The sequence below is a fragment of the Procambarus clarkii genome, chromosome 1 (assembly GCF_040958095.1).
Source record: "Procambarus clarkii isolate CNS0578487 chromosome 1, FALCON_Pclarkii_2.0, whole genome shotgun sequence".
Classification (NCBI taxonomy): domain Eukaryota; kingdom Metazoa; phylum Arthropoda; class Malacostraca; order Decapoda; family Cambaridae; genus Procambarus; species Procambarus clarkii.
The window spans coordinates 46698933-46723887 of NC_091150.1; the positions used below are offsets into that span (position 1 = coordinate 46698933).

Below are 24955 nucleotides of genomic sequence, written 5' to 3' on the forward strand. Positions count from 1 at the left end.
ATGAATTCCACACAGCGGCACCCCAGAACACCCCCAAAGCAACAGGGCACGGATGGGATTAAGAAAAGAGCGAGAGGCGAAGCCCCCGAGAGAATTGGAGCACAACACGTGTGCACACCGCCCGGAACCAAAACAAACTCCCACGGCGCATGCGCAGGACGCGAAAGAAAGTAGCCCAACCAGGCGAGAAGTAGCCCAACCAGGCGCGAAGTAGCCCAACAAGGCGAGAAGTAGCCCAATAAAGCGAGAAGTAGCCCAATAAAGCGAGAAGTAGCCCAACAATGCGAGAAGTAGCCCAACCGGCGACAAGGAGTCCAAACCGCTACAAGGAACCAGTATGGAGGCAAACTCCGGGACACGCAGGAGGAAGCCGCAAAGGCCAACCGCACCGCAGGCAAAGAGATGCGGTTAGCCGAAAACCTCCTGAAGACGGAACCGAACCTGGGGAGGAGCAGAACCCAAGCCCAAATCATACGCAGAGGGGGGAAAGAAAACCCCACTCCCCATAACAGTAAGCCCCACTCAGAAGGACAGAAATCCAGGCGGGGCGCAATGGAGCCCAAAGCCTCCAAGGCCGCTCCTCCCCAACCCCAGGAGCTTCTGCACCAGGCCCCGGGGCCGAGTCGACCTCCAAAGCCCCGGCCTCACAAGAAAAAGCCGGGGCAGCCGAGAGAGCTGAAAGAGAAGGGGGCCCACTGGTCAAAACCCCGGAGCATCGGCCGGAGGAACAGACTCGAATGCCTCCGCAGCCACCCCGGACGGGGCAACCCCCGAAACTGCCCAAGTCTCAGAACCTCTAACCCCGCCCCGACCCCGAAGCCTGCAGATGCGTAGGGGCCGGAAGCAGGAGGGGGAAAAACAAGGGGGGTGTGGAAGGAACCAAGGCCGAAGCGACCAAAACCACCCAAGTCTGGGTCCCTACACAAGCGGGGCAGCATTGGGGCGTCCGGGGAAGTGACAAACCAGAGCGCGTTGCAACATCCTACCCTGCAACGTGCGAGCTGCCTGCATCCACGGGAATTCATCAGCAGACTGGGTGAATGGAGTCACAAACAAGCAACAAAGCTCGCAGGACTCAAGGGTCGAATGTGTCACCGACCCAACAGGCAGCATGACGGAGGCAAAAACAAGGAGAGTCACCCTGAGACAAAGGGACAGAGCAACCCTCAACTCGCACAAAGCGAGAGAGGACGCAAGGGTCTCCACTATCGGACCCGAGAGCCCCCGGGGGGGTTTCCCAGGGCCCCTAGACTGGGTCTGCTAAGGGTTATCCCAGGCAGGGCACTGCTAACCGGCGCCCCAAACTACCAAGCAAACTGCTAAAGCTGAGCCCAAGGGACGTGTCCACTTGCGAGGGCAAAGCAGGGGGTGCCACCACACAAACGAACCTAATATAAGGGGGGGGGAAACACAAGGAAGACCCCCCTACCAGGCAAAAACAAAAATAAAAGAAAAAACCACACAAGTGGACAACGTACCCAGAGGAAATAGAGCCGGCCGCTGTCATAGGTGAAAACTAGCTACGCAGTACCCTGCGCCCCACCAGTGCGATAACTACCACTTACCCCAAGGTAAACAAGGGAGTGAAACCCCCAAACCCTCGGGGCGGCCAAACGCCAAGCAGCGAAAAACCAACAGAGGTAGACTCAAGGTGACTTGTGGAAGGCAACCCCAAGCCCCAAGGGTGGTACTTACAGGGCACTCAGGGAAGGTAGTACCTGAGAATACTACTCCCAGCTCACACGACCACCGTAAGAGCAGCACTGCAAATAAGTCACAGCACTGAGACAAGACTGGAGCTGGAGCCACACGACCGTGCATGATCCCATCAGCCGAGGAACTGAGGCGCGGATCGCCGGCGTGGGGGTCTGGGGCTCCCCCTTCCCCCTCCCGGGGAGGGGGGAGCTGCGCAGACATGCGGCGCGGCTCGCGTGACGTCATACTTGTTAGTTCGTTTTCCTGAGGGAGTTCTGTCCACTCGTTTGTCGATTTTTGTTGTTTAACCAGAATAGGGGTTTGTTTTGTGGCGCTTACCTTTCTGGGTGCCTGTCCCGGTCGATGGCAGATATAGAATGCTCAAAATCACATATGCATTTCTATGGGCCATTGCTCCCCGTGCCTCTCTGAGGGGGCCAGGTTCTGGCTCGTGGTCCCCGGTAGCCCTAGAACTCCACCCACATCGACTGATGCAAAATAGTTAGGGTATCCATATCAGCCATGGATAGCTCCGGGAAGCCGTAGGGGCTCCCCCCAGAAACAAACAGGGACACTGAGCCCAAACCCTAGGGCCCAGACCCAAAACAGACAAAACAGAAAACCCAGTGTAAAATCAACACTCAAACGTTTCCAGAGGTACAGAAAACACAAGAAAAGCAAAGAAACGACAACAGGAGAATACAACACCTCAAAAAAGTGAAAAAACTCACCCAAGCCGCTTGCTCGCACATCTAGATGCATGTAAACAAACCGCAACACTGCCCTGGTGGCCACGCCGGGAAACCGGCAGAAGAAAAAGGCCACCAGAACAGGGGGCTGTGAATGACACAAAAGATACGAAAACACACCAGCAAAAGTTGAAAGCAAGTAGACTGGATGGGCGAAAAACATCGCCCAGAAGCAGAATAAGGCAGGGGCAAAAAGCCCCAGAACTTCTAGCAGGCATCCCCCACAGCCCCGGGAACCCGCAACAGAGGGCCCCGGGGCAGAGCCGTCCTCCAAGCCCTCCGCCCTTAACCCTTCAATTGCGCATCGCATCATATGATGCTTTGACCGACTTGCAGTAAATTGCGCATCGCATCATATGATGCTTTGGAGTACTACGCAAGATTTAAACGGCCCGCGGATACACAGGGTTCACCACACCTTCATCAAGGCTCTTGTAAACAGACGCCATTTAAAAAAAAAATCGTGGGCCAAACTCCAGGGTGTTAGGGGCCTCAGTATTGAGTGAGCTACCAAGCCTGGCACACGCAGCATGAGTTCACAGCACTGCTGTTCAGCTTGCGACCACAGCATTGCCTAAAAATGCCATAATATACTTGTTCATGCTATTATGTAGCGATGATATTATTACAGAAGACCCCTGACTGTGATAAAACTGACCAGGGTTCTGATAATAGCAGGATTGAGGTGATATTTGGCGCTGTGCGCCATGGAGGGAGGAGTAATGCTGTGGGAGGGAGGATGGTGGCGATGTCTTTTGAGTGTGTGTGGCCACCCTTTATTGACTGCACTCACCATACCAGCTTAGTGGTTCGCTATGGTGAACACAAATGTAGATACTTATATATAACGTGTGTATAGTGTGAGATAACAGCGAGAGTAGGAGGTTGGGAGCCGCCATTTTGGTGAGGGAGGAGCGTCGTCTGCAGGACTTATCATGTTGTTTACTGATGACCACGATGGTCTTTGGGCACCATACCAGTTTACTTGTACAAGTATGGTGAATAAAACAGGTAGATATTTATATATAATGTGTGTATATAGCATAATAACACCACAAACAGTATTGTTGTAGGAGAAATATTAGTGCGTCTGGCCTTGAGGGCGGCGCTCACCAGCTGACTGTGTGAGTAGCTACGTCTCTCTGCCTTTACTCACCATACAAGCTTAGATGTACAGTTATGGTGAACAAAACATGTAAATACTTATATATAACGTCTGTATATAAAAGCAAAAACAGTATGGTGGGTGGAGAATGGTGGCAAGGCAGGTGAGGTGAGGGAGGGAGTGGCAGCCAGTGGCAGCCAGTCACTGCCTGCCACTGCCACTCAGCATACCAACTTAGTGGTTTGTCATGGTGAACCAAACATGCAGATACTTATATATAACCTGTGTATATAGTGTAATAACTGACAAAGTATTTGTTCACTGTTTGATGAACATAATTGAATCAACAATACGCACACCATATTTTTGAGTACAGCGATGATTCACTCATTTTATTATATAAATATATCACACTAAATACTATTGAATAATATTACAGCAAAAAAAACTACGAAAAATCAATCAGAGACATTGAAATAATTAGGTAATTATCTCTTTGTGGAAACTCTGGCCTGACAGCTGGCGATCATCAGACCGCCTGGGACGCACGCTCAGTCAGCGCCTGATTTTTTGTCACACTTCCCCGCCCTATAGTTGGCAATATATGCCACTTACGATTTTTTTATTATTTTTCCTGTGATCAGTGAACACAAATTAACAGGTTAGGAAGAAAAAATAATTTTTTTTTTTTTTTTTTTGGTATGCGCCTGTGGGTGTCAAATGGTATATAGCTATGCGCCATTTAAGGGTTAAAGAAAAGGAAGAGTCAAGGCAGCAAGAAGAGTCAAAGGCAGCAAGAAAAGGCCGCTAGTAAGACCCAGAAACCTTGATAGGAGGAACAGGCTCGAAAACCTCCGTCCCCAACCCGAACGGGGCAGCCCTTAAAACCGCCCGAGTCTTGGCCCCAACCCCGAAACCCACAGACGGTCCGGAGCCGGGAACAGGGAGGGAAAGGGGCGAACAGCACCTAACCAAAACGGGGCGCCCCAGGGCATCCGAGTGGGAAACCAACCTAGCGTTTTGCAGCAACCTAGCTTGCAACACGGATGCCGCCTGTACTCTGAACAATAATAACATCAGGAGAGTACTGGAGAATAAGCAGAGAATCTCTGCTTATTCTCTCTCGCAAGATGCCGGGTATGCAGCCCCGGCACTGATGAGGTACTCCTGGCCACCACACAACACAACACTCGGCAGTGAACGCCACACAAGGCAAACACTGCCTAGGAAACTGAAGCCAGAGAAGTGTCTATCCTGGTTGACATTAGCTTACGAACTGATGCTAGGCAGCCGGCGCGGTAGGTCCTGGACTCCCCCCTCCCCGGGACTCTCGAGGCGGGGAGGGCTGCGCGGACGATCGGAGCGACAGTAAAGTGTGATGTTTGCTTGTTTCCTTGGGATTGTAGGGAGTTTCTACCTCTCTTCGTTTTTTTGTTTAATTTTTTACCATGTAGGATTTGTTTTGTTATGCCTACCTTTCTGGGTACCTAACCCTGGTTGATGGCAGGTAAGGAAAACCCCAATCACAAGGGAGTTTTCCAGGGCCATTGCTCCCTGAAACCTCTCTGAATGGGCCAGGTTCTGGCGCTGGTCCCTGGTAAGTCTGAACTCCTTAGCTAATGTCCCGGTGTAATATAACATACATTAGCCCGATAAGCTCCAGGGAGCCGTAGGGGCTCCCAACAGAAAACTCACCCAAAATGCAAGCTCGCACACACAGGCTCCGGTAAACAAACCGCAGCACTGCCCTGGTGGCCAAACGGGGCAACCCACAGACAAGAAAATGGCCTCCAGAGCCGAGACCGACGCCAATAGATCCGAAACATGCCAGCAAATGTGGGAAGTAAGCAGATGACAGGGACGAAAAAACCCCGCCCCGAGGCAGAAAACCCAGACAGGCAAAGAGCCCCAGAATCTCCTAGCAGGCACAAAAGCCCCCACAACCCCGGGAACCCGCAACAGAGGTCCTGGTGCAGAGTTGTCCTCGTCCTCCACACCCTCTGCCCTTAAAGAAAAGGAAGAGTCCAGGGGGAAAGGCAGCAAAGAAAAGGTCGCTGGTAAGACCCAGAAGCCCTGGCAGGAGGAACAGGCTCGAAAACCTCTGTCCCCAACCCAAATGGGGCAACCCCCCAAAGCCGCCTTACTCTTGGCACCAACTAAACCCCTCCCGACCCCGAAATCCACAGATGGTCAGGAGCTGGGAACAGGGAGGGAAAGGGGCGAACAGCACCTAACCAAAACGGGATGTCCCCGAGGCATCCAGGTGAGAAACCAACCTAGCGCGTTGCAGCAACCTAATCCGAGCACGCAACACAAATGACGCCTGTACTCTGAACAGGAAGAACATCAGGAGAGTACTGGAGAACAAGCAGAGAACACAACTTGCAAGATTCCGGGTCAAGGTGTCAGTGACCCAACAGGCAGAATGACAGAGGTAAAAGTGGCGACTGTCACCCTGAGACAAGGGCACAGCAACCAATGAACCCACACAAGACGGGTTGGAACCCGGAAGACACATCCAGTGGTCCACCGAGCCCCAACAGGGTTTTCCAGGGCCCGTAGGCTGACTACTACGGAAAGCCCAGGCAAGGTGTTGCTCAATGGTTAACACCCAAGCTAACAAGGGGATAGATGCCAACAACGAAAATCCCTGTGACATGTACAATCACAGGGGCTTGGCAGAGGGCCACCAAACATTACCAGTGGAACTATAGCCACACTAGGCAGACCCCTACCACACAATTGAAAATAAAAACAAAAGAAAACCCCCGCAAAAGTACACCGTCCCCAGAGGCAACAGGAACCGGGCACTATCAGCAAAGAAATAAGGGTGGGGCAAGCTGGGTGATCCAGTCTCCTGCCCTCCTTCTCCCAAACGAGGGAGATTGAGCAAACTATTCGAACTAGTTTAACCCTTAAAGTGCGCATCACTTCATATGAAGTGTAAATCGTTTTACCAGTCAACTGCGCTTCACTTCATATGAAGTGTATGGGTACCGCGCACGATTTGAATGGCCCGCGGTGTAGCATGGGGGTCCCATACGCTGCCCAGGGGCTCTAGTAAACAGCGGCCATTTTGAAAAAAAATCCAGCTCACGATTCGATGGCATGGGAGGCCTCAGTTTAGCGAGAGTCACCATGGCGAGCGCACGGTCAAACGCCTCACGGGCACGCACCACTCAGTCCCTCACCCCAGAGCAAATAGCCCACGAATTATTCTCTGAAGGTGAAGAAAGTGTGTTTGACGATTCAGACAACGATGAGGATTATACACAGTTGTCGGGTGATAGCAGCAGCAGCAGTGAAAGTGAGAATGACCGCCATGCCATGGCGAGACCTATACACTCTCCCATGCCTCCTCGCCCATTTTCTACCCCAATTCTACCACGACCTCACAGTTCCTGTGGATATTTTCTGTTTGAGGGTGACGAGTCAGAGGGAGGTGACTCCTTTTCTGGGTTTAGTGACTCAGATCAAAGTTTTATTGAGCCTGTGGCTGGTACCAGTGGTGTAACTGGGCGAGAAATTGTCGCGTCAGCAGCATCTCGCCCGGCCAAGCGCCACCGCATGGCACCACACGAGGGACCAAGACCCTCGTGTTCACGTGCACCCACCTCACGTGCACATAGCCGCCGTGCTTCTCGCAGACGGTATTCAGCTCCTGGTCGCCGGTATGCATCGCTTCCTCGCCGTCTTTCCTCTGCATCTCGCAGGACGCCTGGTGTACTTGAGTGGAGTGATGGTGACGATTTTATTCCTAATATTCCTCACTTTGACGATAAAGATGTAGGGATTACAAACCTTTTCCCTAATCAAGGTGAGGACATGGCTGAGATGGAATATTTTACAGCATTCTATGATGAACCACTCATGGAATACATTGTACACCAAACGAACCTGCATGCTGCTTACCTGATTGAGAGGGAAATCACAGAATTTTCACGACTGCAGTGTTGGAAAAATACCACAGTGGCGGAAATGTATGTGTTTTTGGCACTCTGTTTGTTGATGAAGCACTGTCACAAACATGCAATAAATGACTATTGGAGCAAGGACAAGACAATACCAACACCTTTATTCGGGAAATATATGTCACGAGACAGGTTTCAGATACTCCTCAGGTGCCTACATTTTGGAAGTGTTCAGGACCGAACACCTGATGATAGACTGTGGCGAGTGAGGCACTACATGAACGATGTTATTGGAAAATTCAGAGATTTTTACGTACCAGCACAGAAGCTGGTGGTTGATGAATCTCTCATACTTTTCAAGGGACGTGTTCCATTCAAACAGTACATTCCCTCAAAACGAAACCGATTTGGCCTGAAATTTTTTGTTCTTTGTGATTGTGAGACAGGATACGTGTTACACATGATTCTGTACTCGGCTAGTGATGTAGACATTCCCGGTAACGACGAACATGGATTCTCGGGGAGTGTAGTGAAGACCATCATGGCTCCGTGGATGAACAAGGGACACATTTTATACACAGATAATTACTATACAAGTCCCTTGCTAGCTCGGTTCTTGCTAGAAAATAGAACCGGATTGGTTGGTACAGTAAAGCCACAACGAAGGGAAATGCCTGTGTTTGACAACGACATTGCAGTTGGTGAGTGTCAGAGAAGGAAAAGTGATAACATTTTGTCAGTTCGGTGGAAAGACAAAAGAGAGGTGAACTTGTTGACAACAATTCATGATGGAACAATGGTGAACAGTGGGAAAGTGAGCCATAAAACAAACGCACCACTATATAAGCCAGACTGTGTTTTAGACTATAATATCAACATGCGGTTGATTGATAAATCAGACATGATGATTGGCACTGCAGAGTGTGTGCGGAAGACATGTAGGTGGACGAAAAAAGTGTTCTTCCATCTTGTGGACATGAGCATGCTGAACTGTTTCAACATGTACCTTGTGAGAACTGGACGTAAGCCCACTTTCCGTGACTTTGTATTTGATGCTGCAATACAGTTATTAGGAAAGTTTGCAAAAGATGTCCCAGGTATTCAGCGGCCCATCATAAACCCACTGTTGCAGCATGCTGGTACTCCACGCCTCGCTCACACTGAAGGCTTCCTAGCACACAAACTTAAGTATTTGCCACCTGGTGTGAAGCGTGCAATAGCCCAACGTGATTGCTTGGTGTGTAAAACAACGACACGTAGAGACAAGAAACGGAAGCTTGTGCAAACATGGTGTGAAACGTGTGGTATCCCATTATGTGCTGTCGACTGCTTCAATGACTACCACAGTCTAGAAATCTTCTAAGTGTGCTTCAAAGTGTGTATAGCGTGTGCGAGTGTGTAAATATGTAAACATATAAGCAGATAGCGTGTGCGTGTGTGTAAATATATACAAATATAAGCAGAACATACAATATAATAGACTGTAATGACATATTATATTGCCGTAATTGAAAACATTTGTGTGCGCCTGTGTATACTCAAATATGCAACAATTATTGATACAAAATATGTTCAAACAGTATTTGAAACACAATTAGTGAAAAAAAATTAGATAAAATGCGCTTAGACATTGTAAATAAATAGCGCGAAAATATATTTGTGGCAACTCTGGCTGTTTGAGGACCGCGCGCAACATCTCCCGGGCGTGTACTGCATGAGCGAACATGCAGATTGTGACGTCATCACCGAGCTTCTCGGCTCTATTGCAACAAAAGTAAGTACAATAGATTTTTTTTTTTTTTTTCCCCGTGATCAGTGAACAGAACTTAACAGATTAGCAAAAAAAAAAAATTTTTTTTTTTTTTCAAAATGACATGCGCCTGTGTGGATAGCAGGATATTAGACCCCGAGCATGTTAAGGGTTAAAAAAATGTTGAAGGTATATTTTCATTGTTAGCACCAGGACACAAACCACAAGCCACAACAGGACACAAACCATGATGCACCCCCCGCCTGTCCAACCAAGCATCAATAACTCATGGACCCCTCTGGAAGCCTGCTGCCTCATTCTTCGGCAGAAAAGGAGACGGCTGCAAATGAACAAAATGTCCACCAGGACTGATAGAGAAGAAACACCTGCGCCAGAGGAGAGCATGTAGCTCCCCAATCCGACCCCCAGGCCAAAGTCAACAAAAACAAAGCCCTTTGAAAACAATCTTGAACAGAAGGGGCCACAACAAACCAAGGAGAAGTGAGAAAATAGAGCATCCAGTCAAAAGACCAGACTGGCTCAGGCAGCACATGAGCAGGCCGAAGGTGGAAAAATGCACAAGAAGGCTTACGGAACTGAGCCGAAGTGACATCCACCCTGAACGCAAGCTGGAAACTGCTCCGCCATCACCATCTGGTCACCATTTGGTCCGGGAGACATCTCTCGTCACGCAGGGTGCAGTCGCGCCTCCACAGATCTCCAGTATCAGCTCTTGATACTGGTAATGGCTCAAAAGGGCCACCACTTACGGGCTATTCATGCCCGTGCCACCTCTTGGGTGGCTTAATCTTCATCAATCATGCTCCGCCATCAATGCATGATATTAGGCGACAGTATTTGGCATAAGATGTCAGTCCTGAAAGAGCTAAGAAGGAAATATAAAACAAAACAGAAGTCAACCTACGAAGAGACAGCAAGTGACAAAAAGAAAGCCAAGACTTAATACTGTAGGCAAGAAGAAAACCGCAGGTGGGACACCATGAGAGAAGCCACCTGACCACCATACAAATGATGATACACACACGTCAGAAATACCAGATACGAAGAGCGGAAGAGTATATCGAACCAGCCCAATCTGCTGAAAAAGGTGCAGCTGCAGAAAACGCCCCCAGGTTTGGACACTGAGCAAGCTACGCCTGAAACCCAGGCTGGGCCGGCCACCATGGGGCCAAAAGAACAACCCTTCCCTGACAGGACTTTAGTCAGGCTAGAACACAAAGCAACTTCTGTATCGGGAAAAAGAGGTACAGGTAACCCCCATCTCATGCAGTCCTGTCGTAAAGTATCTACCGCGACGGCTTCGCAGTCGAGGAACGACGCCACATACACTGGGAGACACCTCGACCACGCTGACGTGAAGAGGTTCACCTCCTAGGACCACGTCCAACAAAGCTAACTGAGGGAGTCAGCATCGACCATCCATTCTGTGTACAGGGAAATGAACCGAGACAGGCCATCCACCAGGACATTGGACACACCCTTAACGTGAACTGCACGGAGAGCTAAACCCCGATAACTCAGCAGAAGAACCACTCGAAGTGACCAACCCCAAAGAGACAAGGACCGAAGGGATTCCAGTGGTTCAGGCAATGAACTGCCGAGACTCAGTCTGAATGGAGCCGGATCGTAGAGCCTCAAACAACCCGAATCCGTTGCAGCAAAAGCCACCGTGCTGTGAGCCCAACGAAGCCTACCGACCCAGGCCGGCGTGGTGAACATTGGTCACAAAGCCCCAGCTGAGAGACGAGGAATCCGTGTACACATGAAGTGAGGGGTTCCGGAAGGCGCCAAGGCACCGAACCATGAAAAACCCAAAGAGGAAGCCAGCGACACAAGGCCCCCTCCTGGTAAACTTCCTCCAGTTCACCAGGAATCTTAACCCAGTGAGCTGGGAAGGAACCAAATTCCTGGAGAGCAGACAAGCAAACTGGCTAGGAGCCCATACCAGCAAGTCGTTGAGGTCAGCCAAAAGCCAAACACCTAGCAGAAGCAGATGGGCCACCACGACCCAGGAAGGACAAGTGAAAATGCGAAGTGCCAGATTCAGCTCGAAGGGAAGGCAACAAAAGCGGCAAGCTTGCCATCACACCACAAAACAATAACCATTCCCTGAACCCTGGATGAATGGGTAAGTGCCAATACATGTCCCGGAGGTCCAGAGACACCATTCAAGACCCCGGCTCCAAAAGAAGCCGGACCTGGGACAGAGTGGCCATCCAAAAGGAGGGACAAGGAATCTAGCAGTTCAGACAAGACAAGTCCAGAATGAACCGAAGATTCGCACAGTCCCATTTGGTGCTTGAAACAAGCGAGAGACCTACTTGAGGGACAAAGTTGTCTCGACCACGCCCAAGCATACCCACTCCAGGATGACATGACAGAGCACAGGGGAAGAAGCCTGCCCTGCTAGCCCCAACTCTCTGAGAGGATGAGGAGTGCTCAACACCACCACAGGCCAGAGGACACGACCCGAAATGCCCACGAATCGTGGGACCAAGCGTGGGCAAACAGAGCCAGCCTTTCCCCCCGTCAACGAGGCGACCCTGCGAAAGGGCCGACACCCCTTCCGAGAAGCTGACTTATGCACAGAGTAAGCATTGCGCTGACCAGACGAAGACAGCTCCGGAGGAGACACCGGCACAGAAGCTGGCAACAAAAGCCCACCTCAACCTGCAGAGACCTGAACCCTGGCATGACCTTTCTGGGCAGCATAAGAACACCCACCCCAGATCACCAAAAAATCAGAAAGAGGGTGGCAACTAGCAGAATCCGCCTGCAAAACTGAGTAACAACCAAGTCCACAAATAACAACGGACAAAAGGGAGATGAAAACCTAAGAGCCAGGGGCCAGGCCGAATCAAGCGAGAGAGCGAGGACACCCGGCCGACACGCGAGGTCGGTGAGAGGCAAAAGGTGAGGCACCGTCTTTCGGAGGCTTGGTGCATACAGTTTCAGCAACAGTGCCGATGCCCTAGCAGCCGAGGCCAACGGCCCAGACGATAGCCAGGCACTCAACTCCTCCACAAGCCAGTCTGAGAACAGTCTCGACAAACGAAAAGAAGCGCAGGACCAGGGTTAGATGCCCGTGAGCGTGAAGATCCTCTGCAACCAAAGCAGCCAAAAGCGAAGGAACCTTGGTGTGTAACTGGAGCAAGCTAACCTCACGAGGAAGCACAGAGGCATAAAGGCACGCATTGAGGTGCTCAAAAGCACCCCCCACCCTCACCCAGGTAAACCTGCAAGACCGTGGTAGGCTTTCGTCAATCAAACGTACAGGTATGACAGAACCTGTGCCATGCCCCAAGCGAAAAGAAAGAGCATTCTGCAAGCCAGGAAGATGACGGAACTTCATAACGCACCCAATACTGGGAAGGAGAATAGAGCTCAAAAGAGACTGGGTCCATCACAGAGGCAAAGTATGGGTCTCGCAGGAGGTACGAACCAAGGGTCTCATGAACCTCCGCAGGGGAAATCCGAGAGGTGAAAAACTTCTGGAAAGACGAAGCCGCAGAACCCAAAGGAACCTGGAAACGAACCCGGGGAGAAGCCGAACCCCATATTAAACTCGTACAGGGAATGGGGTTACAAAAACTCCGAACCCTGCAACAGCAAACCCTGCCCCAAAGGCACCAAGACCCAGGCAGGATCAAACAGGGCCTAAGCGCTAGAGGCCGACTCCTCCCTAGTCCTGGAAGCCTCAAAACCAGGCTCTGGGACAGAGCCGACGTCCACGCCCTTCACCTTTGAAGGAAAGGCATCAAATAAAGGGGTCTGCTGATAAGACCCATAAGCCTCAGTGGGAGGATCAGGCTCAAAGATCTCCATCCCCGCGTCGAATGGGACAGCCCCCGGCACCGCCCGAGTCTCATCCCCAACTAAACCCTGCCCCGACTCCGAAACCCTCAGATATTTCGGAGCCAACAGCAGGGGAAGGGGGGGGGGGGAAGGGAAGAAGCAGGGTGAACCATACCAATAGGGGAAGGACTCAGGGGAGCCGACTGAACCAAGGCTGAAGCAACCAACGCCCCCAAGTCCAGGTCCCTAAAACCATAACAGGGCATCCCACCGGCATTCGAGCAGGCAACCAACCTAGTGCATTGCAACAACCTAAACCTAGCATGCAACATGAAAGCCGCTTGACCCCCCCAACATCTGAAGAAGAATGGTATTGAATAACGAGCGGGGAACAAGTCTCGCATTATTCCGGGTCAAAGGTGTCATCGACCCAACAAGCAGCATGATGGAGGCAAAACGGATGATCATCACCCTGAGACAAGAGCAATGAACAATCCTCAAACTCTCACAAGGCGAGATGGGACTCGGAAGACATATCCATGGTCACCCGAGCCCCAATGGGGGTTTCAAGGACCTGCAGGGTAAGGAGTCCCTATGGGAACCACAGACACTGGTGCTGCAAAGCCAGTAGAACTCATTCTATATACTGAGCAAACTGGCCCCAGTGAAGGGAGCAACCTCGGGGCCCGAGTGGAGGACAACCAAATGGAACCTAGGCATACCTCATGGGAAGTCAGGCAGCCATCCACCAGGCAGGAAAGACCGCTGCTTGCATGCAAGCTGCGCACAACCAACCAGCACTTCAACCAGCAACAAACACTTCCTACTCAGGGACACGAAAGCACCAAGACCACCGCTGACCCCAAGGACATGGCCGATGTCAAGTGACAGCACCCTCTACGAGAGTAAGAACCCAAAAACCCCTGGGAAGACAACCTTGAGGCCCAAGGGATGTACTTACAGGGCGCCTAGGGAAGATAGCCCTAAGTGCTGGTACTCCTGGCCAATGCCCCGAACACACGGCTGGTACAATTAATAGTGGCAAAATCTTGAGAGTAAATGGTAGCCAGAGTAGACGTCAGCCTCAACCCACTTCAGTCAACAAACTGGTGGCCTAGTGGCCTGCTGGAGAGGGGAGGAAGGGAGGGGGGTTTGATAATTATTTGACGGTTACCTTGTTTTTCTTAAAAAGTTCTTAAGCTCTGTTTGGTCTTGGGTTGCAATTTTCCACCAGTTGGGATCTATTTTGGGGCGCTTACCTTTCTAGTGCCTATTCCTGGTCGATGGCAAACATGAATATACTCTCAAAGAGTGGAGTTTTCATAGGCCATTGCTTCCTGCACCTTTCTGAGGAAACCAGGTTCTGGCTTGTGGTTCCCAACAGGCATATAACTACTATGACTGAAGCCCTAGACTAATATAGATAATATCAGTCCGATAGCTCCAGGGAGGTGACAGGGCTCCCTTCAGAGATATAATTTTAAAGAAAAACTTGAGCTTACCATGTTGTAGTTAATCTTCTTGCGTGATGCTGTATATCTTGAAATGTATAGTTCTTGAAAATTTATGTAACCTTATCTCCGGTTATCCGAATTTTTATTTGGATATGGTGAAGTTTTGCAAGAAAATTATCCAAATTTGACTTAGACTCTGTGCCAGTCTGTGTTATCTGGCCAAATCTCCAGTTATCCAAATTTCTGTTCTGATACGGCAAAGTTTGGCAAAAAATTATCTGAACCTGATTTTGGTTTGAAAACCCAAATATTAGATTCAGTGGGCTTCGAATAACCAAATTCATACAATATAAATAAATATATATATACATATATATGAAGACAAGCATTAACATTGGTATATTACAACATTTTTAACCCTTAAACTGCGCAACATGTCACATGACGTGTTAAGTAACTTACCGAAAAAGTGCGCATCACGTCATATGACGTGTTGGAGTACTAAAGATTTAAACGGCATGCGGATACATGAGGTTCACCACACCTTCATCAGGGCTCTTGTAAACAGACGCCATTTAAAAAAAAAATCGTGGGCCAAACTCCCGGGTGTTAGGGGCCTCAGTATTGAGTGAGCTACCAAGCCTGGCACACGCAGCACGAGCTCACAGCACTGCTGTTCAGCTTGTGACCACAGCATCGCCTAAAAATGCCATAATATACTTGTTCATGCTATTATGTAGTGATGATATTATTACAGAAGACCCCTGACTGTGATAAAAACTGACCAGGGTTCTGATAATAGCAGGATTGTGGTGATATTTAGCGCTGTGCGCCATGGAGGGAGGAGTAATGCTGTGGGAGGGAGGGTGGTGGCGATGTCTTCTGACTGTGTGTGGCCACCTTTTATTGACTGCACTCACCATACCAGCTTAGTGGTTCGCTATGGTGAACACAAATGTAGATACTTATACTGTATATAACGTGTGTATAGAAGGTATAAACAGCAAGAGGAGTAGGTTAGGAGCCACCATTTTGGTGAGGGCGGTGGCGTCGTGCAGACGACGGTGTTGTTTACTGGTTACCACGATGGTGTTTGGGCACCATACCAGTTTACTTGTACAAGTATGGTGAGTAAAACAGGTAGATATTTATATATAATGTGTGTATATAGCATAATAACACCACAAACAGTACTGTTGGAGGAGAAATATTAGTGCGTCTGGTCTTGAGGGCAGCAGCCAGCTGACTGTGTGAGGTTCTCACACACACTGTGTGAGTAGCTACATCTTTGTGCCTTTACTCACCATACAAGCTTAGATGTACAGTTATGGTGAACAAGACATGTAAATACTTATATATAACGTCTGTATATAAAAGCAAAAACAGTATGGTGGGTGGAGAATGGTGGCAAGTCAGGTGAGGTGAGGGAGGGAGGGAGGGAGGGAGGGAGGGAGGGAGGGAGGGAGGGAGGGAGGGAGTGGCAGCCAGTGGCAGGCTGCCACTGCCACTCAGCATACCAACTTAGTGGTTCGTTATGGTGAACACGAATGTTGATACTTATATATAGCGTCTGTATATAGTGAATAAAAGCAAAAACAGTATTGTGGGAAGAGAATGTGGGTGAGTCAGGTGACTTGAGGGAGAGCGTGAGTGGCTGGCTGGTACACGGCGGTCACTCCTCGTTACTTTTTGGCTCATAAAAGCAACTTAGTGGTTCGTTATGGTGAACAAAACATGTAGATACTTATATGTAACCTGTGTATATAGTGTAATAACCGACAAAGTATTTGTTCACTGATTGATGAACATAATTGAATCAATAATATGCACACCATATTTTTGAGTACTGCGATGATTCACTCATTTTATTATATAAATATATCAAACTACACACTATTGAATAATATTACAGCAAAAAAACTACAAAAAATCAATCGGAGACATTGAAATAATTAGGTAATTATCTCTTTGTGGCAACTCCGGCCAGACCGCCTGGGACGCACGCTGAGTCAGCGCCTGTTTTTTGCTAGACGTCCCTGCCCTATAGCGGGCAAATTATGCCATTTATGATTTTTTTATTATTTTCCCCATGATCAGTGAACACAAATTAACAGATTAGCAAGAATTTTTTTTTTTTTTTTTTTTTTTTTCAAAATTATATGCACCTGTGGAGAAGAAAGGATATTATACCACTAGCATGTTAAGGGTTAAACTCACATAAGGTGGAGGAGGATATGGTAGAGGACTAGGTTCACGTACAATAGGTGGGTAGTTCTGGTGAGGTGGGCCAGGCATGGACAGCACAGGTCCATAGTCCCCCGCATAGCCTTGACCCCAACCTCCAACAGCTACTATTTGGTGATATCCTTCACTACCTGTAAAAATAGCAACATATTGCCATCAAAATTTTGACAAGACTAGACTTCAATAGCACAATCGAGTAAGGAACATATCCCTGCACCAAATACTTAAAAAAAAAAAAGTGTTGAATGTAATGAAACGCCATTTTCTGGGTGAGTCCCGGAGGCTCCCTGGCTATCCCAGGCCGATATGCCAGTGTCAGACTTTAGCATCAGTCTCGTGTATGGAGTTCTTAGGCCTACCGGGGACCACGGCCAGAACTGGGCCCCTCTCAGAGAGGCAAGGGGAGCAATGGCCTATAGAAACCCTTGTGGTTGGAACCATTCTATGTCTGCCATCAACCAGATCAGGCATCCAGAAAGGTAAGCACCCCAAAACAAACCCCTATTTTGGTTAAAATTGCTACCAAAAGCCAAACTAGTGGATAGAACTCCCCAACAGAAAACAAGCAAACTAGTGTGACGTCTCATGTCGCCACGCCGCTGTGTGCGCAGCTCCCCCCTTCCCGGGAGGGGGAAGGGGGAGTTCCAGACCCTTCACGCCGGCTACCCACACCTAAGTTCTAAGGCTGGATGACAAAAACACAAAAAAAAATGCCGACCAGAGGGAGGAAGGGATGCCAGGGAGCCTCCGGGACTCACCCAGAAAATGCTGTTTCATTACATTCAACGCTGGTTTTCAGGGGGGAGCCCCGTTGGCTCCCCAGAGCTAACTACTCACAGACAGAAAAAGAGGGACTTACCTGGGAGGCGGTCGTCGCTCACTCCTCAACTCAAAGTCGAGACAACTGGTTGCAACCGCCGACCCAAAGCAACACAGGCCCGATGGGGCCCAGGGACGAGGTAATGAGCAGCCAGGACCCTGTTCGATCGCAAAAAACCCCGTGCCCGAATATCAGACCAAGACATATTCCCAAATACGGCAGCAAGAACCGAGAACATACGGGCATCATGGGCACGAGGATAGACCGCAGGCTGACTGGATTTGATAACCCTGCGGACGACCTGGGAACAGGGAAGGAGGGAAACCGGATCAACGCAAAGCACGTCTCAGGACACAGAAGACGTGGCACGCAAATAACGGCAAAGCGCCACAACCGGACACAAAGCATGATACACCCACGGCCATACCAACCAAGCATCAACCACCCACGGACCCCTCCAGAACGCAGTCTCATTCATTGCCAGAAAAGCAGGAGACGGCTGCAAGCGAACAAAATAATCTCCACAACCAAAAGAGCAGAAAAACACCTGCGCCGGAGGAAATCATGAAGCTCCCCGACCCGACCCCCAGAGGCTAATGCCAACAAGAAAAGAGCCTTGGAGAAACAATCCCGGACCGAAGGGGCCACAACGAAACGAGGAGACGAAAGGTAAGCGAGCATTCTGTCCAAAGACCAGGACGGCTCAGGCAGCATATGAGCAGGCCGGAGGTGAAACAAAGCACAAGACAGCTTGTGAAACAGCGCAGACGTAACATCAATACCGAAGGCAAGCTGAAGCAGCTCCGCCAGCGCCACACGATATGAGGCGACAGCATTAGGCATAAGATGACGGTTCTGAAACAACCAAGAGAGAAAGGACAAGATCACTCTAACAGACATCGAACTAACACGATGAAGACACAAAAAGAAACAGAAGGACCGCCAGGAAACTTAATACTGCCGCCGAGAAGAAGCCCTCAGGTGGGACACCAACAAGGAGGCCACCTGATTACCATAGAGATGATGATAGACTCGAGTAAAAAACCATACGCGAAGACTTGAGAAGATCGAAAGAGTTACGTGACGCACTGGCCTGATCTGCTGAAAGAGGCGGAGCCACGGGAAAACCCTAGGGTTCGGACACCGAGCAAGCAGCGCCTGAAACTAAGGCTAGGCTGGCCACCAAGGGGCCAGAAGGACAACTCTCCCCTGGTAAGTCTCCAAGCGAGTCAGGACCTGGAGCAACAGCCGAACCGGGAGAAAGAGGTACAAGAAACCCCTCCTCGATCAGTCCAGCCGAAAGGCATTGACCCCGACGGCCTCGCAATCGGGGAGGGGCGCCGCATACACGGGAAGGCGCCTCGACCACACTGACGCGAAGAGGTCCACCTTGGGCGCCAGAACGTCTGGCAAAGCCAACGGAAGGAAGCATCGTCGACCATCCACTCCGTGGAGAGGGGAACAAAGCAAGACAGGCCGTTAGCCAAGACATTGGACACTCCCTGCACGTGAACCGCCAGGAGAGCCAAAACCCCGAGAACTCAGCAGACGAGTCACCCGAAGTGACCAACGCCAAAGAGACAAGGACTGCATCGAACCCCCGCAGTTCAGGCAATGAACTGCCGGAGAGCAATCCAAATGGAGTCGAATTGCCGATCCGCGGGCGGCCCGAATCCTCAGAAAAGCAAACCACAACACCGCGAACTCCCGCACCGTGCTGTGAGTTCAACGGAAGAACAGACCCCAACGCCCCTGGCCGGCCTGGTGAGCTCTGGTCACAAAGCCCCAGCTGAGAGACGTCACATCCGTGTACACATCAAGCGAGGGCTCGGGTAGGCGCCAAGGCACTGAATCCCGAAAAACCCGAAGAGGAAGCCGGCAACTCAGCAGCCGATGCAAGGTCCCCGGGAGTCGAACCCAGCGATCGTGAGAGAAGCGGAACGGGCGACCCCAGAAGGAACCACAAAAGTCGATGAATGCCAAACCCCACCTGGCGGGTAGATTACCATCGCGAAGTTCAGGCTTCCGGTCAGCCCCTCGAGCAACCGCCGGGTGACCCGAGGGCCCACCAGAAACAGACGAAGGCGGGACCGCAGCAGAAACTCCAGAGGGAGAGACAAGGAAGCGGTCCGAGAGTCCCAAACGAGACCCAGCCAAGTCCGAACCTGAGAGGGGACCAGATGGGACTTTCCTCCAGCTCACCAAGAACCCGAACCCGGCGAGCTGGGAAAGAACCAAATCCCTGGCTAGCACGGCTTGGAGCCCAAACCAACCAGTCGTCGAGGTAGGCCATCACCCGAACACCTAAGAGACGCAAACGGGCCACCACGACCCGAGTAAGGCGTGTGAACACGCGAAGGGCCAGGTTCAACCTGAACGGGAGACAACAAAAGCGGTAACTTAGATGCCCCACAACAAAACCGAGCCAAGTCCTGGAACCTCGGATGAATCGGGACATGCCAATAAGCGTCCCGGAGGTCCAGTGACACCATCCAAGTGCCCGGTTCCAAGAGGAGCCGAACCTGAGACAGTGTAGTCATCCGAAAGGAGGAGCAATGAACCCAGGGGTTCAGATGAGACAAGTCCAGAATGAACTTCAGGTCCGCACAGTCCTGTTTCAGGACCAGAAACAGACGGGAAACCCATCTGAGGGACGACGTCGTTTCGACAACGCCCAAGCGAACCCACTCCCAGACAACATGACAGAGCGCAGGGGAAGAAACATGCTCTGCCAGCCCCTCCCCCTCCCCCTCCTAAAGGGGGGCACCCAACGCCACCACAGGCCGAAAGACACGACCCGAAACACCCATGAATCGTGGGACCAGGTGTGGGCGAACAGTGCAAGTCTTCCCCCCCCCCCCCCCATAGCCTCTGCTTGGAATCTGCTTGGGCCAGAGCCCAAGCAGATTCCGCGGAGGAACTCAGCACTGCCTGATGACATGCGAGATGGGAGGCATAAAACAGGGAAGCTGCATTTCGCACAATCGACGCGAAAAGCTTCAACAAGGCAGCCGACTAATGCACTGCTCAGGACAGGGCGCCGGACCCCGGGACGGACCCAAGCATCCTCACATCCTCCACTAGCCAATCTGAGGACAGCTCCTGGAGGGAAAAGAACCAAAGGGCCGAAGTCAAAAGGCCCCGGGCGCGCAAGTTTTCCGCCACAAGTGCTGCCAAAAGGGAGGGAACTTGCACATGGAGCTGAACAACGCCCACATCGCAGGAAAGGGCAGGGGCAAACAAACACTCTTTCAGGTACTCAAGATCGCCCCTCAAGAAACCCTAAATCACCGTGGAAGCTTCCCCCCCCCCCTCCCCCACTCCAGCGTGCGGGAACAACAGAAGGAATGCCAGGAATCCAAAACAAACAAGGGGCAGTCCGCTAGCCAGGAAGACTCCGGAACCTCGTAACGGAGCCTGAAAGGGAACGAAGTCCCAAACCTGAATTCGGATGGATCCATTTCCGAGGCATAATCCGGGTCACGCAGGAGGTACGCTGCAAGGGCCGCCCACACCACACCAGGTTGGATGCGAAAAGGCAAAAACCACCGGAAAGACGGAACCAACGAACCCTAGGGAACATGGAACCGAACCCGGGGAGGGGCCGACACCAAATCCAACTCCTACACAGAGGGGGGGGAAAAGAAAACCCCACACCTTGTAACAACAAGCCCCGCTCAGAGGGGAAGAAAAACCCCGGCTTTTCCAGCGGGGCCCAAGGCCCCAAGTCAGCCCCTCCCCAGCATCGAGTTCCTTCACAGCAGGACCCTGGGCCGAGTCATCTCCCCAAGCACCGACCCCACAAGACAAGGATGGAGCAGCCGTAGAAGCCAGAAGAAAGGGGGGCCCACTGGTCAGACCCAGAAGCTTCGGCCGGGAGACAAGACTCAAATGTCTCGCCCCTTCCCCCCAGAAGGGGCATCCCCAGAAGCTGCCCGAGTCTCGAGATCAAGTAACCCCCTGCTCCGACTCCGAAACCCTCAGATGTTTCGGCGCCGGAAGCTGGGGGGGGGGGGGGGGGGAACCAGAACGAACAACAGGAGGGGAAGGACGAGGAGGTGCAGACTGAACAAGGATTGAAGCGACCCCCTCCCCCAAGTCCGGGTCTTGAAAAGCAAAGCGGGGCAGTCCCAGGGCATCCGGGTGAGCAACCAATTGAGCGCATTGCAACAGACGAAACCTAGCTTGCAACGTACGCGCCACCTGTACTCGAATAGAATCATCAGAGGATTGGGTAAATTGAGTCACAAGCAAGTAGCAACACTCACACACTCACAGGACTCAGGGTCAAAAGTATCACCAATACAACAGGCAGCGTGGCGGAAGCAAAAACAATGAGGGTCACCCCGAGACAAGGGGACCGAGCAACCCTCAAACTCGCACACAGCGAGCAGGGACTCCGGGGTCACATCCCTCGGACCCACGCGCCCCCTAGGGGATTCCCAGGGTCCTGAGTGTTTACTTTAAGAGGACTCGCGCTCAGGTAGTCCCAGGCAGGATGTAGCTAAAACTACCAAGCAAACCTCTACAGCTTAACCCCAGGGACGTGTACACTCACGGGGGCCTAGCAGGAGGCGCCACTGAGGAGAACCGTGGAAGGGCAAACACCAGTGGAATAATAGGGCAGAACCCCCCACAAGGCAAAAAGAAAAAGAAAAACAAAACCCAGCAAGAGGACAATGAATCCCAAGGAACAGAGCCGGCCGCTATGTCGGGAATACAAAGCTGCGCAGTACCCTGCGCCCCTACCAATGCAAACTGCCTCTTACCTGCAGGTAACAAGGGAGAACAGAGCACCCAATAGCCCAACAGGCGGCCGAAAAACCAAACAGTAGAACAGACCAGCAGAAACAGGTCCCGAAGAGCCTATAGAAGGTGGCCCCAAGCCCCAAGGGCAGTACTTACAGGGCACCTAGGGAAGTACTTACAGGGCAGCCCTAGGTGCATGCAGCCTGAGTACCGAAGATAACTCCTGGCTCTGGCATCCAAAGAAAACAAACTCCACACACGAAGCACAGTGCTGTAGCGACACTGGAGCCAGAGCACACGAACTTCGCCCATAGCATCAGCCTCAAGAACTGAGGTGTGGATAGCTGGCTTAAAGGGTCTGGGGCTCCCCCTTCCCCCTCCCGGGGAGGGAAAGCTGCGCAGACAGCGGCGAGGCGACGTGTAACGTCACACTAGTTTGCTTGTTTTTCGCTGGGGAGTTCTATTCACTAGTTCGGCTTTTGGTAGCAATTTTAACCAGAATAGGGGGTTTGTTTTGGGGTGCTTACCTTTCTGTGTTCCTGATCTGGTTGATGGCAGACATAGAATGCTTCCAACCACTCGGGGTTTCTATAGGCCAATGCTCTCCTTGCCTCTCTGAGGGGGCCCAGTTCTGGCCGTGGTCCCCGGTAGGCCTAAGAACTCCATACACATTACTGATGCCAAAGTCTGACATTAGCATATCAGCCTGGGATAACTCCGGGGAGCCGACGAGTCTACCCCCAGAAAAAGCAGTGAATGCAATGAAACGCCAGTTTCTGGGTGAACCCCTGAGGCTCCCTGAAGCTATCACACTGATTAAGTGCCATACTACTGAATGTCATCAGTTGTGGAGTTCTATTGCCTACTGTGGACCACAGCCAGAACATGGCCCCCCCCTCGGAGAGGTGCAGGGAGCGATAGAATATGAACACTTTACACTTAAAGTTTATCATCTTTGCCTACATCCAAGGAAAGGCATCCAGAAAGATAGGTGAATCAAAACGGACTAATGCATGCTTAAAACAAGACCGCAGCCCCAAAATTACTAAAATAACTCGCTCACAATGAAGACAAACAACAAAAATTTCCTGAAACTATCCCCCTGCTAGTTTGCCCCCACCTCTCTCCTTACCTACGGAAGGTGGGAGCCAGCCAGGGTTAGCCGGGCCCCCCACCGATCGGTACTGTAATGATAAAATCACCAGACGAACTGGGGGACAGGAGGTGATCAGAGAGCCTTCAGGCTCACACAGAAATTCATGTTTTTTTACATTCAATGCTAGTTTTCTGTGGGAAGCCTTGTTGGCTCCCTGAGGCTAACTACCCACAGAAGACAAAAAAAGGGCACTTACCAGAAAGGCAGCAGCACCAAAGGAATCAAGTCGAAGGAGAGATTGACCTCTGCAACACTTGACCCAAAGCAACACTTGACCGCAGAAGACCAGGGACGTTAACAAGATACCTGGCAGCCAGAACCCTGCTCGACCTCCAAAACCTCCATCCCCGAATATCGGCCCAGGACATATTGCCAAACACAGCTGTTAGAGCAACATACTTATAGACATTATGAACACGAGGGTAGATCGCAGGCTGGCAAGCTTTAACCCTTAAACCGCTAAGGGCTTTTTTGTCTGCAACACTGCAAGGCGTAACGAACCCCCATCTGTTGGAGGTCAGGGACTCCCCTGTCTTCCCAGGAGGGGGAAAGTGGGGTCCCAGTCCTCCACACCGGCAACTCTCCTCAGTTCAGAAGCTAAGTATCAAAAAAACAAAAAAAACAAAATGACGACCGGAGGGAGGGAGAGATGCCTGGGAACCTCCGGGTCTCACCCAGAAAATGGCGTTTCATAAAATTCAATGCTGGTTTTCTGTGGAGAGCCCCTTCGACTCCGCGGAGCTACCTAACCAAAGATAAAGAAAAAAAACAGCGTTGAAACGCCATTTTCTGGGTGAGACCCGGAGGCTCCCCGGCATCCCTCCCGCCCGCCGGTCAGTGGTTTTTCACGTGTTTTGACATTCAGCTTCAGTTTCATTACCTTCAATGCTGCTTATCTTGGGGGAGCCCCTTCGGCTCCCTGTAGCTAACTACACACAGAGGAAAACATAGGGACTTACCTGGGAGGCGGACGCTGCTCATTCCTCAACTTGAAGTCGAGAGAACTGGCTGCAGCCGCCGACCCAAAGCGACACAGACCCGATGAGGCCCAGGGACATTCATTAAGTAACGAGCAGCCAGGACCCTGTTCGATCGCCAAAAGCCCTGTGCCCGAATGTCAGCCCAGGACATGTTGCCAAAGACGGCAGCAGAAGCAGTGAACTAATGAACGTCATAGGCACAGGGACACACTGCAGGCAGGCTAGCCTTAATAACTCTGCGGACGACCTGGGAGACCCGCACCCGCGAACAGGATAGAAGGGAAATCGAATCAATCCAAAGCGTGTCCCCGGACACAGAAGCCGTGGAGAGCAAATAATGTCGAAGAGCCACAACCGGACACAAAATATGATGCATCCTAGGCCTGACCAACCAAGCATCAACAACCCAGGGACCCCTCCAGAGAGCAACAACTTTCTGAAAACGAACAAAACCATCACGAAGACCTAAGGAGCAGAAACCCTTATGCTGGAGGAGAGCATGAAGCTCCCCAACTCGACCCCCCAG

The 24955-nt window shown here is 51.1% G+C and overlaps 1 protein-coding gene across 18 annotated transcripts in view; it reads right to left on the minus strand.

Annotated features, from left to right (window-relative positions):
• Window positions 1–24955, minus strand: part of LOC123773435 (UDP-N-acetylglucosamine transferase subunit ALG13) — a 384366-nt gene that overhangs the window by 37571 nt on the left and 321840 nt on the right. For 17 of the 18 annotated variants that reach the window (XM_045767364.2, XM_045767919.2, XM_069307078.1 and 14 more), the window contains one exon: window positions 16698–16855. In XM_045767364.2, the coding sequence (XP_045623320.1) occupies window positions 16698–16855 (158 nt within the window). The remainder of the gene's footprint in view (window positions 1–16697; window positions 16856–24955) is intronic. The other variant, XM_045767521.2, reaches the window with a different exon arrangement.